Source organism: Telmatherina bonti (assembly GCF_933228915.1).
Source record: "Telmatherina bonti genome assembly, chromosome: 3".
Taxonomy (NCBI): domain Eukaryota; kingdom Metazoa; phylum Chordata; class Actinopteri; order Atheriniformes; family Telmatherinidae; genus Telmatherina; species Telmatherina bonti.
In genome coordinates, this window is record NC_136621.1 from 13,536,164 (window position 1) to 13,560,160 (window position 23,997).

General features: G+C 40.7%; 1 protein-coding gene across 2 annotated transcripts in view; it reads left to right on the forward strand.

Annotated features, from left to right (window-relative positions):
- The window catches only part of rptor (regulatory associated protein of MTOR, complex 1), a 235,132-nt gene that overhangs the window by 210,469 nt on the left and 666 nt on the right, over positions 1-23,997 (forward strand). The window contains exons 30-35 of one of the 2 annotated variants that reach the window (XM_079265219.1): positions 2,713-2,760; positions 18,056-18,162; positions 19,838-19,965; positions 22,824-22,910; positions 22,990-23,106; positions 23,261-23,390. In XM_079265219.1, the coding sequence (XP_079121345.1) occupies positions 2,713-2,760; positions 18,056-18,162; positions 19,838-19,965; positions 22,824-22,910; positions 22,990-23,106; positions 23,261-23,390 (617 nt within the window). The remainder of the gene's footprint in view (positions 1-2,712; positions 2,761-18,055; positions 18,163-19,837; positions 19,966-22,823; positions 22,911-22,989; positions 23,107-23,260; positions 23,391-23,997) is intronic. The other variant, XM_079265220.1, reaches the window with a different exon arrangement.

A 23,997-nucleotide genomic window follows, 5' to 3' on the forward strand; every position in this document is an offset into this window, starting at 1 on the left:
TTCATTGACGGATCTTATTTTCAGATTAGTTGAATTTTTTATTTTTTTTAATTGTGACATAAAACATCTTTAATATCTTAATTTGTTTGAACCTTTATTTAACAGACAACTTTTATACAGTCTCTTCTAGAGGAATCTGTGTTCATTATGTCTTTGGTTGATCATGTCCGAGTCTCCTCTTCATGATCTGTATATTTTCAGTAGGAGACAGATGACATTAGAAGTTGTGCAGAGGGAGCTCTGGCATTGTCTTGCTGTAAAAACCACAGACCTCCTGGGAAAAGATGTTGGCATATGTCTCTCATAATTCCAACATCCACTTCTCCATCACCCCCATGAACTGGCGACCCGTCCAGACGGGAGGCAGCAATTAGCTGTCTGTCACCTCCTAATTACTGGGACACGCTCCAGCTTCCCTGACATGGACTAAGCAGTATGGAATATAGATGAGTGACTTTGCATCAGTGGTACCGTCTCATAGATAAGTTCCATCCATTGACACTGGTAGATGCTGAAGGATCAACGTTCTTTACAGTCTGTCACTGAAAGATATTTGAACTTATTGATATTTCTCCGATGGAGTTTGGCACCAACTGGGGAGACACAACTCATTCCTGGAAACACTAAATCTTTGACAGATCTTCCTTTTATAGCCAATCCTGACACCCTTACCTGTCCCCAAAACATCTGATTGGAAGAAAGCTTTTGATGGTATATAAAAGTTTCCCTCTTACCTTTTTTTACCCACTGGCAACTAGTTTTATTTGCATTAGTTGTTTTCACATTCATTAGTTAGTAAATATATAATATGTACTTGTGTCTTTATATGAAGGTTCAGACAAATGAACGAGCTGCAGATTGTTGTTTTGTGTGTTTTAGAAGAAAAGAATGTCCTCATGACAACACATTTTCTTTACCTTCTTTTTATGTTTAAATTATTTATTTTTTTCTATTTAAATAAGACGCCATGTTTACCAGAGCTGGACAGGTGAAGCAACCAGTTCAGCATATACCCTGGTAACTGGTGCTGCTGCTGAGTCTGGAATAAATGGGACCAGCCACCATCTTATTATAGGAAATGGGAAGAAATATGACTTTAAAAAAATTACATAATAGATCAATTAAGCTTTAAAAACTGAGACATATTTATTAAATTGTACTAATTTACTGTAAGTTGTTGTGGAATTTGCTTTCCTATCAATTCCATAGCCTGCGTTGTTTATTTAATGGGTGCAGCATAAACCCAAACAGCATTTTGTACAAATTTGAAGGCAGATTAGTGCAGCTTGACAACTTGCTTGTGGCAGTTTCTCGAGCATACCTTGCACAGATTGCACACAGCTGCAACACACACACACACACAGAGCTGTCAGGATGAGTGAGTGTTTGACCTGTGGGCACTGCACTGAGATCCCCACAGAGTCACCGGAGCTGTGTGGAGACCTTCCGAGAAACGACACACTGAACTAACGTCACTGTCTGTCTGAGCCTCGCACCGCTAATCACCCAGAGAGGCTCTTCCTCCGCCGAAGGCTTTCTAACAGCCAGTGTTTTCACCAAGGTTTCACTTTTAATGGCGTGCTTGTTAACCCGGATGTGTCGTTACTGATGGTTGCTGGATGGGTTGTGTTGAAAATGCAGTGGAGCTACAAGCTGAGGGTTTTTTTTCCATCTCCTTCCAGCTCCATCTCTCATTCTGATATCCATGTTTGCTAGCTTGTATCAGGTCTTATTTTCTATTTTTTGTTCAGCTCAAGACAAAAAAAACAACCTTAAACCCATGTGCATTCACACATTCAGCCCATCAGGCCAGTGTTCAGTTGTGAGTTTTTATCTTTACATGAACACACACACACACAGTTTTTTTAAATTATGAGTCTGTTTTAAATTTGTAGGATTTTAACATTGCCTCAGCTGCATTAAGAATCCAAAACCCAATGAAATATTACACAAGTCTGTCTTTGTGCTTCCAAAATAAAACCTGCTCTACCTCTGAAGGCAGTTCCTACAAGACTCCACATTTCTGAAGAAGATGCTGTCAGACAAACACACACTCAGCAGAGTCCCTGCAGGACCTGTCCTCACTCTCCCTCCATCGTCCAATAACATGTTTGTGTGCTGTTTCCCCCATCACTGAGACATCTCTGTAGACTGTACGGCTTGTTGTTACTTTGCTGGGTCTTTGATATTGTTTTGTGTGTCTCCCCCTCCCTTTCTGGAGAGAGGCTGAACAAGGCAGCAGCAACAAGTCTCGCATAATTTCATGTGATAAATGTAAAATTTTATTGTGCACGTGCGATTTTTTTCTTTGTCTGCTGTCGACCTTGATCAAACTTTAATTCCCAGTAAGAAGGAGGGGATAAAAGGGACTGAAGAGTCTGGGTGCTGCAGGTTTGGAGGATGGAGAATCTGTTTACAATGCAGAGCTGGAAGCTCCTCTGTTTCCTCTGCTGATGTTGGATCACAGTTGTTGGATGAAGCTGCAGCCTTGTTCATCCCTCTGCTGAACGCATGTGGAGTAATACTCATGAAGCGATGAATAAAACTCACCGCATCATGTGTATTACACTTCTTACAGTGTGTGTGACTCTTTGGGTCAGCATGCACAAGGGGTTCTTGCTAATTTGTTGCTTGCTTTGTTACGTTTTTGCTCTCCCCTCCTCCACCTTCCTCTTTCCATTTGCCTCCCCCTCCTCCTCCCCCCGCTCGCAGGTCTGGCCAGAAGGGTTTCCATCTATCTTGACAGAAGTAAGCAAGGAGGTGAGTGTTGCCATCCTCTTCTATTTTTCCTCATTCTCAGAGCGAAGGTGCTGCCCTATACCGCTGGGAACGTGCTATTTATGTGTCTTTCATTCCCCATAACACCGTCCTCGCTCCCCACTTCTCCTTCATCTGTCTGGTGTCTCGTTAATGCCTTCCCACTCCATCCCTCGCCGTCACTCCCAAGTTGAGTCTAATCTCAATAAAATAGATTTTTAAAAAATTAGTTTTTTTTTTTCCCAAAAAAGAAAAAATCCCAACAATGTTATAATGAGGCCTCATAATTACAGTTTATATTGATAGATTTTTATTTTAAATACATTTTTTAAAATGGTGAAATAAAGTTAAGTCACTGTCGGACATGAAGAAATCTCAAGATGATGGAGTGGTTTTGTTGTGATCTTCCTCCTGCTGCCATCATTAGAAAGAGAAACATCTGTGTACATCTGTCAGATAGACATTATTAAACAACAAACATCAAAATGACCTGAATCTGAATTTCCTAACGAGACAGTTTGGTTACTGGGACAAGTCAGGGTCAAATTTATTCAGAACGTTCGTTTCCTTTAACTTACAGCCCACATTGTTTCACAGTCTAAGATACAGATAAATAAGGTAAAAGAATTAAAATTCTTTCAAATAATGGTCATTTCAGAGTTATAAAGAGTTGAACCATTTAATTGTTGAACATTATTTCATCCCAAACCTCATTTTGCTGCAACTTTTGTTTTGGTTTTGTCCGGTTTGTTGAACGCCCGGCTGAGTTTTTCCTCATCTGGGACAAATTCTGAATGAGGGGCAAAGATTGGTTGATGTTTAAAGTCGACCAAATCCTTCAATTTGAGCTTTTCTTTGATTGTCTGCATTTACCTTGATCATTCAGTTGTGGGCTAAGTTTTTGAGATCTGGGAAAGTACTTATTTATTCTTAAAGTGGTCTGTTAAGTTTTGTTCCTGTGTTGGGTTGTTTCAGTCTGAGGCTGTGTTAGAGACTTTTTCCACTTGTCTTCAGCAGTCTTCTCCCAAAGGAATATTTTCTGAAAATGACAACGTGATTTTGTTTTTCCAAAAAGAGAACTCCAGATATCGGCTCCCAGTATCACCTGTAGTCCATTGTTGTCTTTATTTAATTCCATTCAAATATATTTTGTGCCCACAACATTTTTAGCACAAATAACAACTATATTTATATGTAGTTCAGGTTAGGTTGCTCGGAAAATGGGTCAATATTAGTTGTTTATTAATTTATCAGGAAAATTGTCTGGTGTTGCCATGGTGCACATTTCTACATATGTTTGGGACGTAGTTTTTATGGCACGGCATGCTTGTTGTGACCCGTGGGTCTAAAAATAAATCTACTTTTGTTTGCTAACTGGGTTTTTTCTGAATATAATGTTGCTACCTCTTGTTCCCCTGGATATCTTGTATCTGGGGTCGTAACACTTTACATCAGGGATCCTCAATCCTGGTCCTCAAGGGCCGGTGGCCTGCAGGTTTTCCATGTGCTCCCACTGCAACACACCTGTTTTAAATCGGTGTGTATTTAGCAGACATGTGCAGAGCTTGTCTGAGTCTGAGTCAGGTGTGTTCCAGCACTTGGAAAACCTGCAGGACACCGGCCCTCTAGGACCAGGATGGAGATGCTCACAAACTGTTTGTTTTAGAGACGTCTCAAGGTCAGCTGCCTGGTAATGATGTCATCTAGTATCAGATGCTTGGAATTACAACACACCTAAAACGCACCGTTGTTCTAAGATAAAATGCCAAACCCTGTTTTTTAACCTCTTCACACCTGTTGTCACAGATTTGCTACAGGCTGCTGCTGGCCTTTTTAATAGAGACAGTTTCTGTTTGTGCATCTAATTATCTATAATTTTTATTTAATTTACCGTAACTTATTTATTTATTCTACATAATTTAATAATAATTAAATTATTATTTAATATTTAAATGTGTTATATTTTATTCCTTATTTCTTATAATTATTTTATTTGGTTTTTGTATCAGTTAGAATAAATTCAAGTAGTAAAGGGTTAAAAACTAGCCATACATGTTTGTGTTGACTTTATCTGGGAGTGTGATGTCAGCGATGAGCACAAGGTGACAGCAGGATGAAGACTATGGAAGGTGTGAATGTGCTCAGCCTTCTGATGTGAAAGAAGTCATTCCACCAGCAGAGGCAGGTATTAGTGGTGATTCTCAACCCTCTTTCTCTACTTTTACATGGAATCAAGCCCACAAGTATAACTCTGGTTTTCTGAGCATTTGCACAGCTGTTCATCGTGTGTTTTCTGATAAAACAATCCAACTCTTTATCATCTCAACACAAGAAACTTTCACCAAGGAAGCTTTTAGTTGTTTTGCACATTCTGGCACCCTGCTGCGCTTCCATGATGAATGCAGCCAAGATGTTGACGCCTCGCTAAGTGGGATGGATATCTGGTTTATTGTTAAAACAATCCAGTTAAGTTGAGTTTTGGTTTTAGATACTGAACACAGAAATTCAGAAAGTTTAATTGTCAAATTGCCAGTGCAATTTATTTGGTGTTTATTTGATTAAATGCTCTTTTCTTTGACACTGACATCTGTGAGGCATTTATTAATTTATTTTATCTCCATGTTTGACATTTTGTTCAACAGCAGATGTGTTTTAAAGAATAAACATGCAAGACCAGATTCCTCAAGGTGCATGACTGCTGCTGTGGACATGCATGTTTTTCCTTCAGCCAGATGCTCTCCATTTTCACCTGTTTGATGTGTTTTTTATTAACCCAACTGCATGCTCACAGTTGCTCATCTGTTAGTGGACAATCGCTTGTTACCTTAAAGTCCACTGCAGATTGGCACATTTCAGTAAATTTCTTACAAAAACCAGTCCAACTTTCACCAACAGGCTTATTAAAAGCTTTTGCAAGTCTAGAGCTGAGCTCATTCATCTGCCTGAAATATTCATTTTCACCTGAAATGGCCTCTTTGTTCTATTTTGAAAGGGGGAAAAAAACACTTAATTACTTTGTTCCCAGAGGTATCCGTATTTAATTGTGAACGTGTAGGTGCTGTATGATTTTTAATAGCATTGAGCGACGGAGTCTGTGTTGCTGAAGGGACCAGCCTGTTAAAACTCTAGAGGAATCAGTCAAATTACACGACTTGGAGGAGCTTTCCCTGCTGATGCATTAACTTGCAAATTCTGACACTAAAGCTTTAGAATTTTATTTCTTTATTTATTAATAGGAAGATGGTTTTTGGTTAAAATGGGAAAATTGTTTTGGAGCGTAAGGTCAGCGGGCTGTTTTAAAGTAGTTAGACGAATAAACAGAAGAAAATTCGATTTATGGAAACAGAATAAATGGAGAACATGAAGACATGAAGGTGGAGATGTTCTTAACTCAGTATCAGTGTTGTTCATTAACAACAAGAGCAAACAACAAATTTCTCTTCAGTTCTGGCACAGATGGAGAAAGAATTGAGATTACTTATCAGATTAAACTGAGAGAGGAAATAATTAAGTTCTCAGTCGATAATTGTTTAACTTATTCCGTCCTTTCTTCATTTGCATATGTCCTTTCCTTCCATCATCCTTGTTAGTGCTGAAAGGATCAAGGTTAAACCATCCCTTCCTCATTCTCCCATTTCATTCTAGTAGCATGATGTAGAAGTAGGGCAGACCTCTCCTCCTTAGCTGCAGGAAGCACACACTGTGTCCTGCTCTACATTCGGCTGCACTGCCTGGTGCCTTGTTAACACTGGGGCTCGGGGAACTTGATATACCCACATCCTGGGAGTCTGTGAAGAGAGGAACACGACTTGGAATTTTGAGTAAAATAAGATCAAAAGCCTCGAGGCAGCTTTGCTTCTTTTCTCGGTATTCTTTCCATGAATGCAAAGCAGAAAGTTTCACTTCACTGTAGGTCAAAACATCCAGCAAGGTGAAGTTACAGAAACTCTTCCTCCCAAGTGGGATTTTTAGAGAAAAAAATCAAAACTCCTTCATTTACGTTTGGTATTCACTGTAAGAAAGATTCTTAATTACCCACCAACCTGCCAAATGCAGCTCGTAATTCAGTTTAACGGAAAAGTTACTCTCCACTTAGGCAAGAGACGCCGTCTCCCTTTGCAGAAAACCAAATATACAGCATCTGCTTCTCAGCGGACGGGTCAAAGCTTCTACTTTCTCACCACCTCAACCGCTCTTTCCTTCAGACTACCTGTTCAACCTTGCTGATCCTTTCGCATCAGCGGAAAACCGGAAATGACAACAGTCTGTTTCACGCTATCATTCAGACACCACACAAGAACAAAGTTCTGCTCGGCTGATGTGACCGTCACAAGCCACAAGAACTCCCAAACCGTAAGGACGCCATTTTACTTTTGGTGGTTCTTGAACCTAAAGAAGCCAAATCTTTGAAAAGAGCCGGATCTGCCGTTGCTGTGATGAACTACACTACATTTCCTCATAAAACAATTCAGTGAAGTAACATTACATTAGTGTCTGGTGTTTTTCACAATCTACTGTCTGAACAAAGTTCAGCATCTATTCATACATGTGAAGATGCATGTATGATTGTATGAATTCAGTGGCACTGATATTTCCCAGAAAATAACTGGCCTGTGTAAAATCTTATCAGCTGATAAGTTTTGGATTCTACCTCCCACATTGGCTAGTGATCAAAAAAAGTTTCCCTGGAGCCCAGGTTGTGTTTAAGTGACTTTTTCTGGTGATAGGCTTGTGATAAAACGCTAGTTCATTCATTAATGTTCTTAACCGCTCTGTCCAGTTAAAGGTCGAGGGGAAGCTGGAGCCCATCCCAGCAATCACTGGGAATAGGCATGAAAACCAGTGTTATTGTTATATTTGGTGTCCATCCAACCATTATTACTGCAGTTTAAAAGTGGTGTGTAACAAAATCAAAGATCAATGACAGAAAATTTGAAAATATCATTAAAAAGTGTGTTTCTATCAGTATATTTTTTTCACTAAAATAACTCTTTTTGTTGTCTTTGAAACATTTATGTGTACTTGACAAACATTGGAGCTGACATATTTGTGCCAAGTACGTTCTAAAGTGTCTCTGAATGGACAAACAGCTGTGTGTGAAGCGAGAACCCTCAACTTTTAAATCTTTTGTCCCAGTTTTGTTTTATACACACTAGAGCAGTGTGAGATCAGTAAAATGAATATCCAGAGACAAAAACAGAACACATGTACACAATGTATAAGTAGTGACTCTTATATCTGGAAAAATTTCAGCCACTCATGGCCACCGTCCTTATCCAGCTGCACTTGGCATTCAGAGTCATTTCTGTGTCAATTTTGACCACAATATGTCCGTATGTTTTATCCACTGTGCCTTTAAAGAAACTGACAAAATAATCTGGTTTTGCTGATATTTATCTTTTTGGATCTAAAAGATTTTTTCTGGTTTGTGTTTGGTTTTTTAGTTGCACATCATTATTGCATTGTGACCTGTGAACCTGATTTAAATCAAATATGTTCAAACAAAGATTTAGCAGAAAACATATGTAGATCCTATTTATGTATTTAGTAGAAGAATAGTGTATAAATGGCAGCATATGAACCGTCTCTGTGATTTTATAAGGTTGTTAGATGGAGTTCCCATGACTTTGTATTGTTTGAAATTTTTATATTATGGGAATAATTAAAAATTTTGTCAACATTTATCTCGCCAACAAGCGTCATGTTAAAGCTCGCTACTCCATCCCTCACAGGCCCAAACTTTTAAGCTTGTTACATCCTCCACCTTGTCCACGAGGCTGCAAGAACAAAAAAAAAAATTTTCTTCTGGTCCATTCATACTCCACGAGAAGCACGTCTTCAGCAGGGAGGGGTCACTGCGCGGGGCGATATCTGCGTTTATGTGCACTGAACCCAGTTGTTACCTCCACCAAGCCAGCGTTTATCTGTTTGTCTTTTTGTGTTCAGGTTAACTCAAAAAGTTATGGACGTATTATCATGAAATCTTCAAGAGTTGTTGGAAATGTGAAAAAGAAGGACTGATTAAGTTTTGCTGGTGATCCGGATCACTGTTTGGATCAAGGATTCCTTAACATTGTGCTTGGCGGAGGTTTCCGCTCTCTGCGTGCTTTTCTAGCTTCATATTTAACGAGCAACTTCGTCCGCGGCAGGGCGAGTCGTGCACGCGGCTGGGTCCGAGTGTTTTGATGCCACATGTAAAAATGTTGGTACTTTCTCACCACCTCGATCAGCTGTTTATCAAAACAACCCGTTTTACCTGCAATAGCTAAAACGCGGAAGCAGCAACTCAGCTTCATGCTTTTCTGTGTTAACAAACGCCCACCTCAAATGTGCAACAAATCACACGATACTTCTCGGAGCCCCGCAAGAAAAAAGTTTTGCCAGCTTCATGTGTCAAGAGCTGTCTTTAAACATGTCTGCGAGAACAAAATGACGTTATTTTCTTCTCGGGGCCTCAATAACAAGAAAAAAAGCTTCTTGTGGAGTATGTAACAAGCTTTAAAATGTCTAAAGCAATAAAATGGAAAGATGTGGCCATGTGCTTTCAGCCCCCCCCCCCCATCCACTATTAGCAACATTACACATGTGAGCAAGTTTCCCATTTATACCAGAAAAGCCTTTTTATTATTCAAAGCAGGATGTAGGGAAGGGTCCAAAGAATGCTGAAAGAGAGAAGATCCAGCTTTAATGAGCTGTATTCGGTGGGATAGCGAGCCCATCTCTGGTAATAATGATGTGGAATGAGAATGGAGAAGAAGGCATCTTCTCCGTGGAGGAAACAGGAATGAAGCTTAGATTTTCCCGTCAAGGATTAGATTAATGATATCATAAATCAGTGACGGTCTCAACACAGTGAAGCACAATCAGTTATGATGCAGGAGAACTCGGCTGCTTCTGAATGTTTTCAAGCCTTTTTCCCCTCCTGAAACCATTACAGCTTCTGATACTGGTTTTGGGGAGATGATTCAATCTCAAGGGAGGGGGTAAAATGCAAGGCTTAAAGGGAGAGTGTTACAGAGATACTATGTATGCTTCCACTTCTGTAAGATGGGAAGATTTACCACTGAGGAAAGATTGCCCACACTCCTTTTTCACCAGCTTCTTCCCTCTTCAGTTCTCTCTGTTCCTATTGATTTCTGTGTGGGTAACTAAGACCCGCTCAGGCCCTCAAAGGTTTCCTGTAAGACAGAATTTTCTCCCATTTGAGCAGCTGAGCCTTGTCAGCAAGAGATAGAGCTGGGGGTTCAGGTTTAACGTTGCAGATCTGCTGCTTCTGACCCCTAAACTTACAGTTAATGTTTTTAGTTAGATAAAGGGAGGTTGGAGGTTTTTTTTTGACGCAGAGCATGAAATGGGAAACATTTGACCCAGAGGTAAAAAAAAAAAAAGGCAGTTGGTTTTTTTTAATACAAAGTGATTGAAATGACTAGATTTATTAAAGGTATTAAAACAAAGAGCCCCAGATGCCTCAGTCTGACTATAGATTGACCACAATTAATAAAACATATTAGTTAATTGAAACTAAATTGGTTTACAGACCTTCGTTTTGGGCTATAAATTGGTTCATGTTAATTTTGTATTGTTTACATAAATAACCATGGATATGGAACATTTATCTTGCCTTAAGCTGATGATTTTTGGGGCCACCCTCAACTCTTGGGGCCCTACACACAGTGCATGATGCGCGTGATGGTAGCAACGCTGATAACTTATTCTAGATCACTGTTCTGCAGTCCTATGTGGACCTTCCACAATGGCTCTCATCCCATAGAAGAAAACTGATCTATCCTCTTTTTTGCAAAAGTTTGATGGGTTTTTTTTTTTTTTCCTTTATTTTAAAACCTCAAATAGAAATAAAATTGTGGCTCATGAAACTAGCAAATTTACTATCGCAGATATTTATCAAAAATTATGAATTGTATCTTTTCTAAAGATTATTTGCGGCACAAAATTTTGATTTGCTGCCTGATAGCAAGAAGGGCTCTTCGGATTGTAAAGGTTGTAGACCCGTGTTCTAGTTATTCCCAGAAAATGAAGGTAATTTAACAGTAATTCCTGAAGAGGGACTCTTATTTACACCTGTGGATGTTCACCACAATTGTTTGGACTTCTTTGGGGGGAGTATGGGGTACCGGAACCCTTGTACGAGCTGTCCTGTCCCTATACAACCGTTGTCAGACTGTTGGTCTGTATTGCTAGCCAAGCCTGATTATTTTCCAGTGAGGATTGGACTTCACCAAGGCTGCCCTTTATCACCGATTCTGTTTATAACTTATATGGACAGAATTTCTAGGCGCAGCCGAGGTGTTGAGGGGATCCGGTTTGGTGGCCTCAGGATTGGGTCTCTGCTATTTGTGGATGGCGTGGTCTTGTTGGCGTAATCTGGTTGTGATCTTCAGCTCTTGTTTGAGCGATTCGCAGCCGAGTGTGAAGCGACTGGGATGAGAATCAGCACCTCCAAATCTGAGACCATGATCCTCAGCTGGAATAGGGCGGATTGCCCTCTCCGGGTCGGGAGTGAGATCCTGCCCCAAGTGGAGGAGTTTAAATATCTCGGGGTCTTGTTCACAAGTGAGGGAAGGATGGAGCGTGAGATTGACAGGCGGATCGGTGCGGCGTCTGCAGTAATGCGGACTCTGCGCAGGTCTGTCGTGGTCAAGAAGGAGCTGAGCCAGAAGCTCTCGATTTACCATTCAATCTATGTTCCTACCCTCACCTATGGTCATGAGCTGTGGGTCGTGACCAAAAGAACGAGATCTCGTATACAGGCAGCTGAAATTAGTTTCCCTTCGCAGGGTGGCCAGGCTCTCACTTAGAGATAGGGTGAGGAGCTCGGTCATTCGGGAGGGCCTCGAGTAGAGCCGCTGCTCCTCCCGCATTGAGAGGAGCCAGGTGAGGTGGTTCGGGCATCTGGTTAGGATGCCTCCTGGACACCTTACTGGTGAGGTGTTCCCTGGAAGAGACCCTAGGGAAGGCCCAGGACACTCTGGAGGGATTATATCTCTTATCTGGCCTGGGAACACTTCAGGATCCTTTGATGAGCTGACAAATGAGGTTGGAGAAAGGGAAGTCTGGGCCTCCCCACTTATCCAGCTGCCCCGTGATCTGACCTCGGATAAGCGGCAGAAAATGTTATGAATGGCCAAGAGAGCCTTATGAGAAGTACAACATCAACCAAATGGCAGATTCATCTGACCAAGAGCCAAATAGGTCATCACTGACACATTTTTATAAAATAACCGACCTACCAGTTTCACACTGATGCTTTTGTAAAATGCGATGGTTTGCTGCAAGGTTCTTTGGTTCCTAAACAAAACAGAAACATAAACCAGAAACAAACATTTCTCAGTTGGTCAAAAGAAAGTTAATAGAAGACTGGCAGAGTGACTTTCATCTCGTAGGAGCTAAACTGGTGGTAATGCAGCATTTATGTATTTCAGTAGTTAGATATTAGTACTTACAAACTAGAAAATGAAGCCCAATGTTCAGCTTTTCTACTTAATATCTTTTATTTTGCACAAGGACATTTTCTACCACAAAGCCAAATAATTTGTTTGTTTATTATATATTATATAACAGATCAACTGCTTGTTGGAGTAGCTAAATGTTTGCGTTTAATGTTGCCTCAAAGGTTGAGAAAAACCTTTTAAGTTCAGTCTTTTTATCCATGCTTTCTGATAAAATGCTACTCACAAAAGTTTGGGGATATCTGGCTTTTGTATGATGTCAGAAAATATATAAAATGCACAATAACCTTTACGGGTGAACTTAATTTGACTTTCTCAACTTTTAAATGCACACCTACAACTGATCTCTTTTCCCCCCCCCTTTTTTTTTTTTTTTTTTTTTTTGGGTCATTTTTCACATAAATTTCACAGCCATGCACACAGTTATTGTATGCTTGGGGTTATAAGTATTTTAGTATAAGTCCTTGTAGGCTTCAAGTCTTTGAAGTGTTGCCAAAATGTATTTTATATTGAAACCATTTAGACACTTTAGTTTCCATTTGAGCCTCCTGGAGTGTTGGCTTATGTGTCAGCTGCTCCATTTTGTGAATTTTTTCCATTGTCACATATTGTTCCTTTGTTGGCCCTCCAGTCTTTCCCCTGTTCTTAGTAAATCACTCTTTTAGTTGCTACAAGCATTATCTTGATAAGGTACTTATCATTTTTTACTACTGCTTCTATGAAAGGACAAAGATAGAACATCTTACTTTACCACAAAATCTGCATGTCTATTATATATTGTGTAGCAGATTAACTGTTTATTGGAGTAGAGAAGTGATTTTCTTTTAATGTTGTCTCAAAGGTTGAGAATAACCTTTGAACTTCAGTCTGTTATTCAAGTTTCCTGATAATACACTACTTACAAAAAGTTTGGGATGTCTGGCTTTCGGTATGATGTCAGCATGGATCTAAGCTGCACAATAACTTTGACAGATGAACTTAATTTGACTTTCTCATAACTTGTTCAACTCTTTAAAGTTTTATCTATTTATTGTCCAATGTGCTGTTTGCTCTCTAACAAGATGAATAACTCCAAAAAAGGAGCAGAAAAATGTTTTGGTTTAATGACAGCATGTATCTGGACAGTCTACGTCATCATCCTGTTCACATTTAAACCTTACAAAAATAAGAAGAGACTTTTATGTTGGGATATACTCACCCTTGTTTTCTGCTTCAGTTTCACCTGATTGTTTGAAATGGAGGACGTACCATTGCATGATTCAGCTAAATGTCCAACATGAATGACGTAACATCAACGTAGAGCCAACTTTTCATATTTTCTGTCATTTTCCCCCAAAAGTTTAATATCTCTACCTTTTTGTGAGTAGTATTTGTCTTATCAGTGGCTCTCTGAGTGTGGTGAAAACAGCAGAGGGTTAAACCAGCCATGTTTAAGATAAAAGTCACGCGCAGAGATGGGCCGTAGTGTTGCTTAGTCAGCTGAAGATCTTCTCTGCTGCACACTGTATTATATCCCCAAAAGGACTTTTCATCATTGGAGCACAGAGGGAAGGATAATGATGCATAAAGAGAGATAAAGCTGTCTGAATCACAGGGAAGTTTGGTTGTGCTTCTTATTTTAGAGAAAAAGCCTCTGCAGTCTTCGGTGTGCTGGAGAATCTCTCTCTCTCTCTCCTCTGCTGCCATTGTAACCCAGATTCTGTTACTGTCAAGCTGTTATCTTCAAAGGGAATGCCTCATCTCGCCACACATCCTCAGTCTTATGAAGGCACTTCCCCTTCATGCCGTTGTCCCAGCATGGGCCCACGCTGCAGGCAGCGTGATGCCTGAACAGGCTGGAGTACGTCACAGCGGAGGCAATGGAGCTACTGCGTGGTTCTCAGGCTTCCCTGACAGTACAGGCCCAGTGGAAAAGTTTGCTTTGACTCCAGTGAGTCATGGCAGGAAAGTCAGAACTCGTATAGGAAGCACATGGAGACATAATATTCACTCATCAAAGCTCAAATCTGTTTAACTTCAGAATTTTAGGAAGGAAGCAAATGGAGATGGGAAGGTGTCCGTTATCCAAATGAAGGGGTCATATAAAGAGAAGAGGATGAGCTGAAGAGGGTTTTTTATTTAAAAAACAAAATGGTGAAGGCAGGGGGTGAATCTGAGAAAAAACAAGGGGAGAAAATGAAGGATAATGTTGAGTTTTGAGAGGAGAAAAAATGCTGATATTTCAGAGAAGCTGCAGAGTCTTAATGTGCTTTTTGCCATCAAGAGCTCCTACCTGTCCAAGTTGGACTTCTTTATAGCGCCTGATCTCTTCTCAGCTCTGCAGCTCGTGGCTTTTCTCTGGAATGAATGATCCAGTGATTTATTCTGATTTTTGGTTTAATTATCTTATGTTTACTCTGTGCATGTGGAGCCTCTTCTCCACAAGACCTGTTTTTGCCCTGTCTGAAATGTCACACCCAAGATAAATAAGTTATATTTTCACAACTACAACAGTTGGAAATATAATCTTCATCTCAAAACAAAGCTGAGACGTGTGAGTTTACTACAGAAGGGTCCGTATCGGGATATGCTTTACTGTGTCGGAGTGAATCCACCTGGAACACAAAAGGAAATGTAAATGTTATCTCCTCCTAAAGAGACAGTATTAAACTGAAAACCAGAGGGAAGCGGCCTAGTTCAGTAAAGTAGGAATGAATAAAGTCTAGGAATTAGTGATGTCTGATGAGGAACTGTGGAAAAGCAGAAGCAAAAGAAAAAGAAGCCGAGCCGTTTTATAGATGTTTTGATGGAGGTGTATGACAGGTAAATATCTGCAGAAGCTGCTGGCCGACGCTGACGATGGACTCTTCTATCAGTAATAAACAATAACCCCCAAATTCACCTTAGAAACCATGAGGACCCAGAAAGTAATGAAACCTAAGATGGTATATGAGTTAATACTTCAATATGAAACCACCTTCATCTCCATGGAAACTCCCAGGACCTTCATGATTAGTTTCAAACAAAGGCATTCATAGGAGAAAACATTTCTTTGTATCTGTTAAGTGTGTTCTGTATATCAAATGTTTTTTGCATCTAATATTTGAATTTTTACTCCTTTTTATTTTTATCTCTTATCCTGCAAAGCCGCTGCGACTCTGAAATTTCCCAGCTTGTGATTAATTCAGTACGACTGATTCTTATGGGCAGATTTTTCTTTAGAACTGAGATGAAACTTTTCACCAGAAAACAGCAGAAGTGAGACATGATGACGGTAAATGCTTTTGTCCCAGAGCAATGAGACAGACAGGTCTGTGATGGGAGTCTCACCTTGTCTGTGTGGTGGAGAAATGATCAGAAGCTCTGAGGTAGACGGTGCTGTTCTCTGGTTACATTCCCGTGTCATTGCTTAGAGTTTAAATTTGTTTTGTTTGGATGTTAATCTGTTAGTTTAGTTTTTCCTGTCATTTTACAAGAGTTTTATTTTTGTTGCATTGTACTATAGAAATAAAAAATAAATTCTTTCACTACTCACACCAGGTTGCTGCAAATTAATTTTTCTTTTTAGGTTCAATAAGTTTTCTCAAACTGAAAGATTAAAATTATGCACCTGATGTAAAAGTGAACAGCAAGAGTTTCCATAAAATCAGCCCAAACGTTTCGGCACAGTCTTGTAAACATTCAGAAAAGCCAACAGGTAGCTTTGCAGAGGTCCCACCTCCTCAACGCAGCTGAAAAACTCTCATTTTTTTCTGCTTTACTGAATATTTTGTGTACCTTTGTGTCTCTAATTTGTGTGTTTATGTGGGAGGCTCTGGTAAGGGCGAGTTTTAAAGCCCTTTCAGTGCTGGCAATGCAGAGTCGGCTCTAGTTAGTTTATGACTTGCAAACAAGTTGTTTAGCAAAGAACCGGAGGACTCCCAGCGACGTGGGAATGACCGGTGGTGTGAAAGAGGGAAGGGGTTGGAAGTTATTAGTCTCAAAGCTCTGCAGTGGGTGTAGATGAGCTGAAAGCAAATAAAACGATGCAAAGATGCAAAAGGAGGTGAGGGGAGATTTTTTAAATCTAAAAGCTCTTTTATGCCTAAAGTAAAAAAAAGTACAAAAATAAATGAATAAACCTGCGCTTTGTTAACATGTTAGCAGGCCAACATGGACGTGCTGGAAGAGGCTGATGCATCACGATCAGTCATAGAAGTGTGTGTAAGGATGCACACTTCCAGTCATCAGCTTGATGCGCGTCGTGTTGCAAATAATAAAGGAGAATTTAAAGGGGTCCTTTGATGGTATTTGGATTTTTCTGAGCTTTCTACAGTGTTACAGTGTTGAATCCTCATCAGACATGTGAACGGTACCGTTTTTTATCACCTAAACGCATGTTTGAGTTTGAGTTCCAGCGACGAAAAAAGCGTAGTTTTAGAGAGTTTTTTTCTACTTGGAAATCCTTGTGACGTCCCGGGGGATAAGGTTCGGTGATTGGTTACTTTCTACTGGTTAACAAGAGCATGTACAAATACATCAGGCGGGTGGAAAACGTCGGATAAAGTTATTTCCAACGATGGCTGGTGAGTTTACCAAAGAGAGACATCCTGCTGCATTCGTTGCTGTGGGTTGCTGTTTTCCACTTCGTTTTCAGGGTCTGATTCAGGTTCCAACATGTAGGGCTGTACGCTATGTGTTGACATTGTATTTTGTTTTATTGAGTTCATATTAGCCTAATCCTTCTGTTTATGAGACGTTACAATGATGACGAAAGCAGGTATGGTGCGCGCTCCCGATCTAGTAAAGTGGCGGGAGGCGGGGCTTAATGCGAAAGAGTCTCAATCCACTCGTTTTGCCCGCAGGCTGATCTGACAGCCTACGGAGAGGGTCGGTCTGAAGTAAATAAAGCGATTTGTGACAATAACTCCATCAATCCCAGCCCTTCTGGTCTCAGAAATAAAAATAAATTAGCCTGAAATACACATAATAGTTCTACTTTAAGTGAGGCAATCAGAGCACATCTCACCGTTGCCACATGAAGATGCTGCCATGTCCGACAGACACATGAATTGCACCGCCGGCTGCAGTAAGAGGCCTTTGGCAGGCTTGGCCGAGCCAGCGGGGCTTCTGCGGCGCTGCTTACTTGATTCCTGCTGTTACTGCCAACATATGAAGAGCCTTGCTGTCTTCAGCTTCCTCCCTCCTCACTTTCTCACTCGAATGCCACTTGACTCATCATAGCCAGAATGTGCTGACCGGCTCACATCCAGGGTCGGTGTTTGCATCTCCCACTGGACCCAAAATGCTGAACCATGCTTCCATCTGCATGTAGTTTAATCACTCAGAAATACACGACTTTTACATAATAAATACACTGATATAAAAGTTATTTCCGTTACTCGCTGCAGCAGGAAAGGTTTGTACTTATCTATTTTTATCGCTCTGCTGTGGATGTATTCGTTACGCTGGAGCTAGAAGCTGTTGCGCTAATCTCTCATTTGACTTCCAACATGTGGCAGCAGGAGCCTTCTGAAATCTCCAACAGATTGAGCGTGTTGTGTATTGGGGTTGGACACATGCTGTTGCTTGTTTCACAGCTGTGGATGTGTGTGTGTGTGTGTGTGTGTGTCCATTTTAAATTCAATTAAATGCTTAAAAACAGCAAATTAAAACCACACTTCACATTTTGTGGGCAAAATATTTTCAGTAATTAAATATTTCACACTTTTTGTGTAATTTATGATTAAAAAGCCACCGGCTGTTGTAGTCACAGTGAATGGCTCTGGTGGGTGTTACAGAGTACTCGTGTCCCGGTGTGTTGGCAGGTTCGCGGCCTACTTGTTGATGCCTGTGTCTGTCCTGCGTTTTAGGAGCTGGAATGGTGGTGGACTGGGAGCAGGAGACTGGTCTCCTGATGACGTCCGGAGACGTTCGAGTCATCAGGATCTGGGATACCGACAGGGAGATGAAGGTCCAGGTAATCAGAGCGCATCTTTGCTTTTGATTGATCAGTCCCATAAAAACAGCATTTAGATGAAAGTTTACTGAACTATTAATGTTTTATTCACAACATATTGACTCTGCTGCTGCCAAAGCCATCCGTGAGAAAACAGCTTCAACTGAAGGTTTCTTTCAAGCTAATTTGTCTCCAAAAGAATTTCAACTTAATGAAAAAGTTGGTCAAATACAACTTGAAAGTCGCCGTTCCTCCCTCTCTGCCATGTTTCAGCTCTGTCTCCAAAGCTCCACACGTTTTCTAGTACTTCAGCCTAATCTATAAAACCAGAACCAACAAAATATCTTCTGCTACCTGCAACCTGCTCTTGCTTTAAACCGATAAAAACAAAAGCTGCTTTTTTTTCTTTTTTTTTTTTTGCGTTACTAACAGCGTTAAATTAAACCTTAATCTGTAAGACATTCACAGATTTGTCATGTCTGGCTATTTTAGATTCTAGGTGAAGAAAACTAACTCACCAAACACCTCGGCGAAATCCTCTACAGATCTGATGCTTTTACTTGTCCTTTTTTTTCCCCCTATAAGCTCACCTACCTGCTGCTACTTTCCTGTCGTTCCTGGAACTGACTCAGACCGACTTACAAGTCAGAAGCTCTGATAGCTACAAGTTCTCACTGTCTGGTATTTCACAGCCGAAAAGCAAACCAAAAATTAATTTCATTATCTTAAAAATCAGAAACATTGTTTTCAATTCAGAACCAAAAATCATCGGAGAGTTTATTGCTGAAAGTCACATGATGCGGCGCCGGCTTATGTGCCGAGGCTCGGCCCAGAACAGCCCCAGTCCCGTTTATCACCTGCTGGTACTCAACCTCATCACATGAAGAAACATTAAAAGATCTCAGGTCAAATGTCCTGTTTGTACCAAAACAATAATGTAACTAAAAGATCATGATTGTCTTGAAATATTCTTTAATGAAAGAAAGCAGAGCCTGAGTGATTATTGATCCAAGAGACGGTCCTTAAAAAGAGGTGAGCAGTACGATGCTGCCGTCCATCCTGTCAAACTGATCAGATTGTAGATTCAGTCACTTCCATTAATGTTCTCTCTTCTGGTTTTTACACATTTAATGGGCCCCAGTATGTTAATCAGCATCATCATCAAAAAACAATTAATTAATAAAAATAATAAGAATTACTGAAAATAATGAGTAAACATAATTTATTCTCATATTGCTCTTTACATTATTGCCTTTATTTTTTCCCCCAATTCTGTGACATGTTCAATAATCACTGATTCTGATCATTTTTGTGTCTTACATCTGTACATGGGTGTGGAGAGGTATAGGAGTTTTTCTTGTTGTTTTGTCTGTATCTTATGTATTGTTTAGTGTATAATTTGTGTAATTGTTGATTATGATGTATTGTTTTATGCTTTTGGACCCCCTCGAAAACGAGATGGTACCTCTCAAGAGGCATTCCATAAAATAAATTTCTCTAAATCATGAAGGATGGATGTAATACCGGTGCAAATGGCCCTGACTCGCCTGTGGCTGCATGTCGATGCAGAGTCCAGCTTCAAGTTGCACATGAACAATGATGTCACAGGTGGTTTGATGTGAAATGATCCTGTTCAGACCTTTACAAGGAGATATGTGTGTGTGTGTGTGTGTGTGTGTGTGTGTGTGTGTGTCAGGACATCCCAACCGGAGCCGACAGCTGTGTGACCAGCCTGTCCTGCGACTCGCAGCGTTCGCTCATCGTTGCAGGTCTTGGTGACGGATCCGTGCGCGTCTTCGACCGCCGGATGGGCCCAAATGAATGGTAAAACACTCGCTCGCTAATCCTCCACGCAGATTCTCCCCTCATCATTTTCTCATCACATTAAATTGATTTTGAATTTATGACTTAATTTCCTCCTCACTGTTTTACATCCGCAGCCTCATTTTTATTTGACTTCTTTCCAGCACACACACACACACACACACAGCAGGTTCTGTGGACATTAACTACAGACTCCTACATTATTTACTTCTCTAATCTATAGTTATTATATATAAAGTTCTGTAAATCTCCCTTTGGGGGTTGCTGCTTGTCTTAATGGACTGTGGTAACACTACCTCACCCCAACTGGTCAAACATTATTTTAATTTCAGTCCCTGAGGGTTAAAACAAAGCAATTATTCCAGAGTTTCACATGCATCTTTAAAACAAAAAAAGCAGATTTAATGGTTATTCTCTGGGCTGAACTATGTTGTGTTTTAGTGTTTAACAAAGCCAGCAGCCTGCAGGTTATCTAGCCGTGAAAATCTACATCAGGTGAATTATTTTCTGCATCTTTTTTTCCAGTATTTATGTTTTATTAGATCAGATGTTCTTTTTGTCATATTTATGATAAGAGTTTACAGATAGGCGGTCTGGATCGGGTCATTCAGGAACCGCTGCTCAAATCCACGGTTAGAAAATTTGTGTTCATATGCAGTTGTCCTCTCAGAAAGAAGTTTTGTTCATATGTAGTCCTGACGCCATGCTGCCATCCTGTGGAGTCTTCTTGCAGTGCATGTTACGTCATAAGGAAGCATCTCTGCACTTTTTCTGAAAGCTAAATCTTCCCTCCTGACTCCTCGTGTCCTCCTGTCGTGAGAAGAAAGGCCAAACATGTTTTTCTTTAATTCATGCCTCACACACTCAGTGAAGATCTCTCCTTCTGGTGAACCTGTCCACTGAAGCAGCATTTAAATAGATTTGATCAACTAATGAAAATCTTGTTGGATTTTTTTAACCTGAAGTTATTCTTCCCCCCATTAGAATCACTGAATAAAACAAACTGCTTCCTGGTAATCTGGTAGAAATGATGGATTTCAAAACATTTAGAGATGAGTGTCGACAAATTTGTCCAGTTATACAGTCATTACAGTCATGTTTTTAGCAGATGCTTTTATCCAAAGCGACGTACATATATACCCCAATAGGCACATCAGGGTTCAGTGTCTTGCCCAAGGACACTTTGGCACATAGTCAGGGAAAGCCTGGAACTTCCCAGTTGAAAGACGACTGCTCTTCCTCCTGAGCTACAGCTACAGCCGCCCAAATACAACATGGTGTTAAGTGTAAACTGCAGTAATTACACATAAAATGTAAGAAAATAAAAGATACAATCAGCAACATCGGGCTAATATGACATAAGATCAGCTGTTAAAGCAGCACTATGTCATCTCTTTCATTAAAAATATGTGTTTCTGACTCATTTTGATGGAACTGTGGCATTTATTATTTACACTCCTGGATTCATTGTTGAACAGGAGTGTAAAAAAAGAGCTGGGACAAGAGTCAACATTGGACTGACTTTTACTGACAAGCGAGAGCTCAGAGAAGAAAAAGGAAGCAAGATGGATGTCGGATTAACAGTTATTGATCCATCCATCCAAAAGTAAATCATTTTTGTGGGGAATATTTACCATTTATTACCATGTGATATGTCAACATTTTTATTGCGTAATCTTCTGCTCCCTGGTATCATAGAGCGGAAGACAAATATCAGACTGTGTTCAACATGATTTTGAGCAAAGTTTTGACCATATAGAGATGCAAAAAGTCTTAGAAACTTGTGTATAAAATATGATACGTTTGGCTTTATAGGGTTGAAAGGACAACTTAAGAAGGTCTCAGAGTTTTTGATTCATGCAGCTGCTTATCTGACAAACAGCAGGAAGGACAAAGATGGCGTCCTGAGAAGAAGTAAAAGATCACTTAAAGCATGCAAAGCATCACTATGGGTTGCAGAAGAAGCATTAAGTAGTACATTAAGAACAAAGTTCAACTGCTGAACAAATTGCTGAACATAAAATAACTCAAATATTTGTTAAGAAATAAAAGTTGCAGTCTGACTTAGTATAACACAGACTTTCAGCAGATCTTCAGTTTTCTGGGAGTTTGTTCCTCATGTGAGGAGCATAAAAACTGAACGTTATAGTAAAGTAAATTACAACACCGTTGCTGTAGCGCAGTAAAACCATTACAAATCCTACACCGCCTTTTAAACAGTTTGAATGGGTAGGAAAATTATCTGTTGCTTGGTTTTATAGAATATGAGCTGTAAAACGTGGCATCACAGTAACTGGGACTGTTTTACTTCCCTCTGTGAACTTTCCCATCTTTGTGACTGGAAAATGCGGCTCGCTTTCAGAGGCACGTCTGAATGAAAGGAGAGGAACATCAAGAGAAACGTGAAGTTGAAGATGACGGATGTTGTCCTGTGTTGAAAGTAGCGTCATCTTCACATTCTTCCTCAGAGCACGGCAAGGCTTTCTCAGCTTGACATTGTGGCTACATGTGGAAGTGCATGAAACTGGAAGTGCATGAAGTTCAAAGTGGAGGAGTCGGATGAGAAGCAGGATCAGCAGAGCAAAAGCTGCTTCATTATTGATGCAGAATGTATTTGATATAAAGTCAAAGGCTCCAATCAGCAGAAGTCATGTCAGGACAGGCTGCGTCTTTCTCTCTCAGAGGATAAGGAGGGTTTTTTTTTTTTAAACCTTTTTCACTTTGTGTGGGTTTCTCATTAAATAAAGTTCACCATCCAGGGTTTTCCCATCAAGCCTTTCTGGCGGGTGAGCCGGTGCAGCTGGCCGTCTCCATCTGGACGACACAAAGCTAAACGTCAGCTTATTGTGTTTTCACAGTCGTGTGATGACGTACAGGGAGCATGGAGCCTGGGTGGTTAAAGCCCATCTGCAGAAGGAAACAGACGGACACATCATCAGCGTCAGGTTTGCTTTTTAAACTTCTACCAACATTCACACACGACTGTTTCTGCTGCCCGCTCTGACCCCCGATGCCTCCCATCAGCGTTAACGGGGACGTTCGGTTCTTTGAGCCCCGGTCACCGGACTCCATCAATGTGCTGCAGACTGTAAAGGGATTAACGGCCTTGGACATCCACCCGCAGGCCAACCTCTTCGCCTGGTGAGTTTGTTTGTGTCTCCGCAGGGTCTCCTGCCTCCTGGAAGACAGCAGCCGATGAGATGAGAGCCTGTGTGTCTTCACATAAATACAGAACAGCCTTATTTACCTGAGAATCACTTCCCTGCTTGTCTCTGTTTCTTCGCTGTCCCTCCAGCGGATCAATGAACCAGTTCATCGCCGTCTACAACGCAAACGGGGACGTGATCAGCAACATTAAGTACTACGACGGCTTCATGGGGCAAAGGATCGGCGCCATCAGCTGTTTAGCCTTCCATCCTTACTGGGTAAAACAGGAATAATGATGGTTTAAGCATCAGTCTAACTTTGCAGAATGAATCTGTAGTTTGTTGTCTGGGGTTATGACATCTAAAGGAACCAGTAAACTGGAAGCCACAGATATATGAGGTGGAAATATACAACTTTTCACTCAGAGAAAAATGTGGCTTTTGCTTTTGTCGTTCTTCATCTGAGGCCTCTAACCTTGCATCAGTTTTAATGTGAAGCCTCCAAACTCTGCCGTCTACTGTCTTCCTTCTCCTTTTCTTCCCCTTTCAAATGTATCCGTTTTATTCATTCTTTCATTCATGATCGTAACCGCTTCGTCCGATTAAGGGTCACGTGGAGCTGCAGCCTACCCAGCAGTCTTTGGGCAAAAGGCAGGGAACACCCTGGACAGCTCATCAGTCCATTGCAGATGTATCTGTTTTAGAAGTTTCCAAACGTCAGCTGTTCAGCTTTTTAAAGGGTTTTCAGGTCCCATGTAGACACTGAGTCCTGCTCATACTGCTGTCCCAGGATGCCATGACCTCTCGCATGGCTGTGTTTCATCACAGGAGGAGTTGATATGGCAACCCACACCTTGCTTCTGCTAGATGCTTTTCAGTCGGGTTG